Here is an 8,857-nt window from a genome sequence, read left to right as displayed (position 1 = left end):
ACTTAGCCCCTCTGAACTATGGGCTATCTCACAAAACCCTCAAAACTTTTATCTTATCTCACCTAGCCCCCCTATTTGTAATTTATAAATAACTAATAATTTCTTGAGGAGAAAAAAATCAAAAATTTAGGGAGAGTATGTTGCAAGTAAATGGCAAGCAACAAAGTTTGAGATTTTTTTCACTCAAAGATATTTTACTTATTTGTAGTTACATGTAGAGGGCTAGGTGAGATAATAAATCTCAGAGAGGTTTCGTGAGACACCCCAAAGTTCAAATGAGTTATGTGCAACAACCCCCAAAGCTCAGGGGGTTTGTGAAATTAACCCAAAAGAAAAACAGGCTTGATAAGTACGCATCCCAATTCCGTATGGAGATAAATTTTTGGGAAAAATGTGTCCAGGCCCCAAAAGCAGAAAGTTCATGTGACCTGCCCCCTTGTATTTTGCCCCATGTGATTCAGCCCCAAATACACATTGTATTTGGTTTATCTCTACCAACAAACAAGAGACCATGAGATAGAATATAAAATTCTTCCTCTCCATCATCGGGTTCATCTTTACCAACAAAAAAAAAAGACCATATTACTCCATTGGGTACACGAGTATAAACTGTTTTTCCCCCACTCCAAAGAGTATACGAGTATAAACTGCTCCTTGATACTCCAATCGGTACACGAGTCTAAACTGTTTCCCTACCATCAACAGGAAGTTTCTGGAGAATATTACTTAGAAGAGGGCTGGACTGGAATGTTAGTTCTAATGGCTAGAACTAACATTGGGCTAACTAACAAAGAACTCAATGTTAGTTCTAAGGGCTGGAATGTTAGTTCTAATGGCTAGAACTAACATTGGGCTAACTAACAAAGAACTCAATGTTAGTTCTAAGGGCTGGAATGTTAGTTCTAATGGCTAGAACTAACAAAGAGCCCAATGTTAGTTCTAAGGGCTGTTATGTTAGTTCTAAGGGCTGGAATGTTAGTTCTAATGGCTAGAACTAACAAAGAGCCCAAGAGCCCCAAGGCCCAAGGCCCAATCAAAGACCTTTAAATATATATTGTAGTTGCATGGGCTTGAACTCCTAACCTCCTCTCCAAATTCCCAAGCTTTACCACTAGACCAAGTAGCCAAAGTGTTAATGTTAGTTCCACTTAAAGTTAGCTCTTACTTGCCATTAGAACTAACATAAAATAAGTTAGAACTAACATGAAAATAAGTTAGAACTAACATGAAATAAGTTAGAACTAACATGAGTTAGCTATTGATAGAGTTTAAAAAATGGCATAAATAACTAGAGTTAGCTCATGTTTGTTCTATCGAAGCTCATGTATAAATTAGAACTAACTTGTTATAAAATAGAACTAACTTGCTATAAGTTAGAACTAACTTGGGATAAATTAGAACTAATGTGGTTAAAATTAGAACTAACTTGTTATAAGATAGGACTAACTTGATATAAATTAGAGCTAACTTGTTATAAAATAGAACTAACTTTGTATAAATTAGAACTAATTTGTTATAAAATAGAACTAACTTTGTATAAATTAGAACTAATTTGTTATAAAATAGAACTAACTTTGTATAAATTAGAACTAATTTGTTATAAAATAGAACTAACTTTGTATAAATTAGAACTAATTTGTTATAAAATAGAACTAACTTTGTATAAATTAGAACTAATTTGTTATAAAATAGAACTAACTTGGTATAATTAGAACTGACTTGGGATAAATTAGAACTAATATGGTTAAAATTAGAACTAACTTATTATATGAGATAGAACAAACTTTGTATAAATTAGATATAACATGGTATAAAATAGAACTAACGTGGTATAATTTAGAACTAACTTGTTATAAAATAACGCTTAATGTGGTATAAAATAGAACTAACTTGCTATAAGTTACAACTAACTTGGTATAAATTAGAAGCAACGTGGTATACACTAGAACTGACATGAACTGCGACAGAACTAACATGGTGTAGATTAGAACTAACACGCTACAGAATAGAACTAACACTGTGCAGATTAGAACTAACACGCTACAGAATAGAACTAACACTGTGCAGATTAGAACTAACACTCTACAGAATAGAACTAACACTGTGCAGATTAGAACTAACACTCTACAGAATAGAACTAACACTGTGCAGATTAGAACTAACACTCTACAGAATAGAACTAACACTGTGCAGATTAGAACTAACACTCTACAGAATAGAACTAACACTGTGCAGATTAGAACTAACACTCTACAGAATAGAACTAACACTGTGCAGATTAGAACTAACACTCTACAGAATAGAACTAACACTGTGCAGATTAGAACTAACACGCTACAGAATAGATCTAACATGGTATAGATTAGAACTAACACGCTCCAGAATAGAATTAACATTGTATAATTTAGAGATAGCTTGTTATAAAATAGAACTAACTTGTATAAATTAGAACTAACTTGGCATAAATTAGAACTAACGTGGCATAAAATTAGAACTAACATGGTATAAAATTAGAACTAACTTGTTATAAAATAGAACTAACTTGGTATAAATTAGATATAATGTGGTATAAAATTAAACTTTGTATAAAATAGAACTAACGTGGTATAAATAGAACTAACTTAGTATAAATTAGAACTAACTTGTTATAAAATAGAACTAACTTTGTATAAATTAGAACTAATGTGGTTAGTTCTAATTTTTACCAGCTCGTGTTAGTTTTAATTTATTTAATGTGTTAGTTCTAGTGTTAGTTCTAACAGATATCGTGTTAGTTGTAATTTATTTAAGTCATTAGTTCTACGTAATTGTTGGGTCTAAACGCCATGTTAGTTCTATTTAATGATGTGTTAGTTCTAGCTTCTCTAGTGTTAGTTCTAACTGGTATCGTGTTAGTTCTAATTTATTTAAGTCGTTAGTTCCAGCGTAATTGTTAGGTCTAAATGTCATATTACTTCTACTTGATGATGTGTTAGTTCTAGCTTCTCCAGTATCAATTCTAACAGGTATCGTGTCAGTCCTAACAGGAGCTCAACTAGAACTAATATAGCCACTAGAACTAACGCTTATATTAGAACCAACACTAGCTGGAAGTAGAACTAACATTAAATAAGTCAGAACTAAATTAGAACTAACATAGAACAACATAAAATAAGTTAGAACAAACCTTAAATAACTTAGAACTAACATTAGAACTAACATGAATTAGAACTAAATTAGAACTAACATAAAATAAGTTAGAACTAACATAAAATAAGTTAGAACTAACATTAAATAACTTAGAACTAACATTAAATAACTTAGAACTAACATCAGTTATTGCTCATGATAGAGTTCAAAAAAGGGCGGGAAATTTCCCTCTATTTTTTCCATCAGATTGCATTAATGGGCGTGACTTTCCATGTAGTTTGTGGACCAGACGTCTAGGGAAGATAAGTGGAGGGGTAATTTCGGGTTTTTTTTCAAAATACAATCTCTTTTTTTATACTGCTGACGTGGAGGGGCCTTAAAATATTAAATGGTACTTTTTGGGGCTGAATCACATGGGGCAAAATACAAGGGGGCGGGTCACATGAACATTCTGCTTTTGGGGCCTGGACACATTTTTCCCTAAATTTTTTGGTAAATGAAAGACACGAGTACAATTTTCATAATATACTTTCCCTTGATATTATCTATAAAATAACTAGTTTTAATCCTGAAGAGAAAAAATATATGAAAGCTTTTCCCCATGCCAAATCTTATTCCTCAATCAACATAATTCTCAGTATCTTAATTCATCGAATATGGAAACTTGTATTTGACAAATAGAACATGTACCAAACTGAGCATCATACTTACGTATCAAAGCGTCATAGTATAATTACAATTTTCCAATATCTACCTTTCATAAAACCAGCATTTTATCTTTCAACGGCACCAACATAGAGTCCACCATAAATTTGTAGTGTCACCATGCTTCTATAATTGACAGGTTTTGTTTCATCCCAGAGCCTGAAGTTAAGGAAGTACAACAGTGTAGCTGCAAAGATCTTCATCTGCCTGTAAGCAAATTCTTTTCCCAAACAGATTCGAGGTCCAGCCTGACAAACCAAGAATAATTCAAAGCTGAGTAATTTCAGAAATAAAATCATATTAATTTCATCAAATCTGATCAATTTTTGTCAGCAAACCTGAAAAGCAGTGAATTTAAAAGGACTTTCAGGCTCGAAATCTCCAAAGTCATTGAGCCATCTTTCAGGCCGGAAAACTTCTGCGTCCTCTCCCCATAAGAATTTCATTCTTCCCATTGCGTATGGTTGGTAATTTATCAGATCTCCTTTGTCAACATTGAGTCCATCTGGCAATGTGTCATCAGAGAAACAACACTTCACATCCTGCAAACGGTAACAAATATGAAACGAATATGATATTTACCATGTCAGTATCCATTTATTATTTGAAAAATGCATACAAATACAAATATGGTTCATTGAAAATTTTATATCCATATCCACCAAATATAAACATGTACATGCATCGGATGGAAGGAGAACAAATATGGATGCATATCAGATATTGGTAAGGCACAAAGTGTGACACAAGAGTTGTCTAGATAAGAATTTTGTTTTTTCTTCCAAAATTTAGATTATATCAATGTATTCAGCATGCTTAAGGACCTAGTACTATTAGATGTCTGGTTCACCAAAATCAATTTTGGGTCTATTAATTCAAAAACCAAACTAATTTCAACCATCTAATCGACATAGATATCATATCAGGTATTTAACTTATGTTTGTATACATATGCATGTCCTACAAAACAAAACAAAAAAAGAAAAGAAAAGAAAAGGGTTAACTGCACATAGAAACTCTGTAGTTCATTTTCTTGAACTTACGACCCCTGTAGTTTCATTGTTGCTGACAGACCCCTGGGTTAATTCCTTTGACCCTTTTAGCCTCAGATTGACTCACTAATTTCATCCAAGGGCAATGTCTGCCAACATTTCACCAAGGGTAAAAGATTCAAAAAATTATAATCAGGGGGTCTATCTGCGACAATGAAAGTACAAGGGTAGTAATTTCAAATGATGATACTAAAAAGGTTTATGTGCAATTAACCCGAAAGAAAATATATCTGACATGTGTACATGTATAATATATATCGGATACTAATAAAGATACACAAATATGTGCAGATATCAGTATCCTTTTATCGAGCAATGTGCTGTCTCATAACTAGTTGCTTACCATCGGAACAGCAGGATAGAGCCTTAACGTCTCAGTCAATGCTGCATGGAGATATTGCATTCTGTTGAGAGCTTCTTCAGTTAAAGTTACTGCAAATTCATCCACTTGAATCTTCCCATTTCTTTTTGTTACTTTTTTCACTTCTTCCGCTACCTTCTCTTGTACACTAGGATGCTTGCACATCATGTAAAAGAACCATGAGAGAGTTCCTGCTGTTGTATCTTTGCCTGCTATCACGAAATTGAGTATTATATCTCGAAGATATTTTAAGCTCATATTCTCAGGATCTTTCTCTCTTTCATTTAAAAATCTTGACAATATATCTTCTTTCTTCATCTGCCTAAGTCAAGAACAATGATTACTTTAGGATAATATCTGGAAAGAACTAATAGTACTGTACTTATATCTGACTTACGAAATTGTTCTGTTGTTTAGACATCTGCTCGATCTTCTTATTAATGAGGGTGTACACAAAATTATCGATAAATTTGATATCCTTCTTCATTTTAGCTTCCAGGCCAACGTTCAAGAATCTCTTCATCTTCCAGAGAACATCAACAAAACGCCGCAACAATTGGGCGCTTGAATCATCAAATGCCTGCGCAAATATCTTTCCGTCTTTGTTGGACCCGGATAATGTATCAAGTTCCACTCCAAACCCAACTTTGAATATTGAATCTAATGTCGATTTCATGAAAAGATCATTTATATCTATCATCTGTCCAATTCTTGCAGAATCAAGGACTAGCATTGAAAGTCTGCTAGCATTGCTTTTGAATACGACACCACTGTAATCTCTCAAGACTTTTGCTGAAAACTCATAACTCGCAACCTTTCTCTGGTGTCGCCATTTATTGCCATCCACTGCGAAAATTCCATCTCCTAGCTGATCCTTCATGATATCGCCAATAAATTCTCCCTACATGTTTATGCACAATCATATCAGCATCTCTTCTATGTTGAACTTCGTCAAATTTTTATGTGCAAATTTCACAAAACTACCTTGAACAATTAAGGGCTTTGCAGCAAATTATTCTGAACTATTTTTATTAGATGAAATCCCACAACTTTGAAATCAGCAAAAAAAAAGGAAGAAGAAGAAGAAGAAAAAAACCCCTAATGCCATTAAATACCCTTCTTTATAATTTAATCTTCAGAAATTGTTGTATCACAAGAGTCTAAATAAAGCTAAAAATGTCCAGAAAAGGTCATGCATCAATTACTAGAACTAATAGAAGGACTAAATCTCAGGAATCCATATGATTTTGGGGACCTAATAGCAATTTCAAATTATGCAAGATTTAAGGGACCAATATCGAGAAAACTCAAAAGATTATAAACACCGTCTCCTCCTCAGGGGAGGAAGATATGCACAACTGAACCTAAAAATCCTTTTATTTGTGATAAGAATATAGCTTTTCAGATAAAATGGATTATGTCCTTTAGTTAATTCAGTGTTTACATACAAAGTAGAAGGAGCAGGTGTAGCAGCATCGCAAGCAAACGTGGGACTAAAACAAACGAGTGTTTACATACAAAGTAGAAGGAGCAGGTGTAGCAGCATCGCAAGCAAACGTGGGACTAAAACAAACGAATACAAGAGCGTCTAATTACACTAGTCTATCAAAAACAGTTTGTCCAAAATTGTGGGTAGGTGTTTGTTCGAGTAGAGCGTCTAATTACACTAGTCTATCAAAAACAGTTTGTCCAAAATTGTGGGTAGGTGTTTGTTCGAGTATCGGGTGTGCTTGCTAGTGGTTGAGGATTGACGGCCAGCATGCATGGCCGGCAGAGCCCACCGGAGGGATGCTGACACAAGGAACAGGCCGGAGGACAACAGGGGTAAGAAGCGTCCATCATCGTGCCATAGAACTCCATGTGTGCATCCGTGAAATGCACTGCGTGCATCTGTCAAATACCATGTATGCATCCACTGGAGGTTGGCAATGGAGGCGGGTGAGAAGGGGTTGGGCATGCGAATGGCGGCGGTCTAGTATCGCGATCGATGTGGGACTAAAAGAAATGAATACAAGAGTGTCTAACTACAAAACCATTGATACCAGTCAAATCAAAGAGAGACTAGCGTGCTAGCGTTCACCTTTCCATAGTTGGCGAAGTTGGTTTTGAGGATGTATTCAATATTGACAGGGTCAACCGTGTACACGTAATTTATTCCCAAGGGGGTGAGCAACCGGAAAGTCTTGTGTCGCTTCGAGATATCGGTCTGGAAATCTTGCAACCGATGGAGATTAATCAACTGGCCGAAGACGGTGCCTGCGATTGGCGGATAATTTCGCTTCTTTTTCCTCAGCCATGGATTTAGTATGAGAAAATAGAGAGCTAGAAGGAGCAGCAAAGAAGTTGCTGTGGTTGCAAGGATTTCCATTAATTATTACGAGAAGAAGGATCAGAGAGGATATTTGGGGTTATTTTGGCATGCTTGTTCAGTACTTTGGGGGTTTGGACAGAGAGACTGAAGAGACTGCTTCAATGGATGGAGAGAAGGAACACAGCAGCGCTTATTATTTTGAAGAGGTAAGTTGGTTTTTGTGGCTTTTAGCTTTTCTAGTTAAATGCTATAAATATTATTTGAGTAAAAAAATAGTAATTTTTTGGGTCAAACTTAGTTTATTTAAAGGGGTTTTTCTCTTTTAACCCAAAATTTACCTTCACTTATTTAAAAACCCACCCACTTATATAAACATTCATAAACCCAAAATATCTCATGCCATTTATTTTTAAACCCAATATGTATAATTCACTCATTCTTTATACTGTATTTTCCCAATAAAATAAAAATCCCTAAATTGCCCTTCATCCCCAAATACAACAACGATATCTCTCTCATTCGTTTCATTTCCCCAGATATAATCGATTCTCATAACCCTAAGAGGCGATTCTCAAACCTCAAAAATCCTAAGCCGATGAAGGACAAGGCGGATGAGGTGGTGATGTCGCCGATGACGACAGCTGCATTGGTCGTCGGGGTTAAGAAGGGGAGGGGGAGGCCGCCGAAGGTGAAAACCCCTTTTTTTTATGTGGGTTTTGCTTCAAGTTGGCAACATTAAGGTTCGTTGGAGGCCTAGAGGAGTTTTTAGGTTTGATTCCAATGCTAATTTAAGATTTCAATTTTTAATTTTTGTGAGCTATTGAGTTCCTCTGAGTTTAGAGATCTCTGTGGTTTGTTGTAATTTGTATGTACATTGTAGGAGATGAGACTTGTGTTACTGAAAGCAACTGAAATTGATGGCGGTTTCTAATTTTATCCTGCTCTTTTAATCATGTTTAGAGATCTTTGTTGTAATTTGTATTTATTTGGGTTTTGTTTGCTATTTGTTTATTTGATTAACTTTCTTCAAATATTTTCAGTAATTGTATTATGGATGTTCATTTTTTTCATGAGAGTCTGTAAGAATTATAAGAGTTTTAATTTTATCATGAACTGGGAAATAATTATTCTAAGTCCCTACATCTTTTTGTTTAGAGGTTCCATATTGTTTAAAACATGTTTCTTTATTGAGGAATAATTAGAAATTGGATAGCCTTGATAGCCTTAAAGTAGTAAACTCCGAAGCGCCTCATCTAGAAGTGTAAACATGTTAGCAGTTTGCTCATTGCTTGCTTCGGA

General features: G+C 34.8%; 1 protein-coding gene across 1 annotated transcript; it reads right to left on the bottom strand.

Moving 5' to 3' along the window:
* On the bottom strand, positions 3,721-7,748 carry LOC109826070 (cytochrome P450 704C1-like). The gene is made up of 5 exons (XM_020393030.1): positions 7,328-7,748; positions 5,645-6,148; positions 5,230-5,565; positions 4,173-4,376; positions 3,721-4,082 (listed from the first exon to the last, which is right to left on the bottom strand). Exons 1-5 carry the CDS (start codon positions 7,613-7,615, stop codon positions 3,903-3,905), a joined length of 1,512 nt encoding a protein of 503 aa, XP_020248619.1. The 5' UTR covers positions 7,616-7,748; the 3' UTR covers positions 3,721-3,902.

This window comes from Asparagus officinalis, chromosome 10 (genome assembly GCF_001876935.1).
Source record: "Asparagus officinalis chromosome 10, Aspof.V1, whole genome shotgun sequence".
Classification (NCBI taxonomy): Eukaryota; Viridiplantae; Streptophyta; class Magnoliopsida; order Asparagales; family Asparagaceae; genus Asparagus; species Asparagus officinalis.
The sequence above is the reverse complement of the archived record's forward strand: the minus strand, read 5'-3'. Positions and strand labels throughout refer to the sequence as shown.

Excerpts from the sequence above, each read along its gene's own strand:
- LOC109826070 (XM_020393030.1), bottom strand. The coding sequence starts at position 7,615 with ATGGAAATCCTTGCAACCACAGCAACTTCTTTGCTGCTCCTTCTAGCT. Across the intron at positions 6,149-7,327 it reads ACTTCGCCAACTATGGAAAG|GGAGAATTTATTGGCGATAT; the intron begins GTGAACGCTAGC and ends ATAAACATGTAG. Across the intron at positions 4,083-4,172 it reads TTAAATTCACTGCTTTTCAG|GCTGGACCTCGAATCTGTTT; the intron begins GTTTGCTGACAA and ends TTGGTTTGTCAG.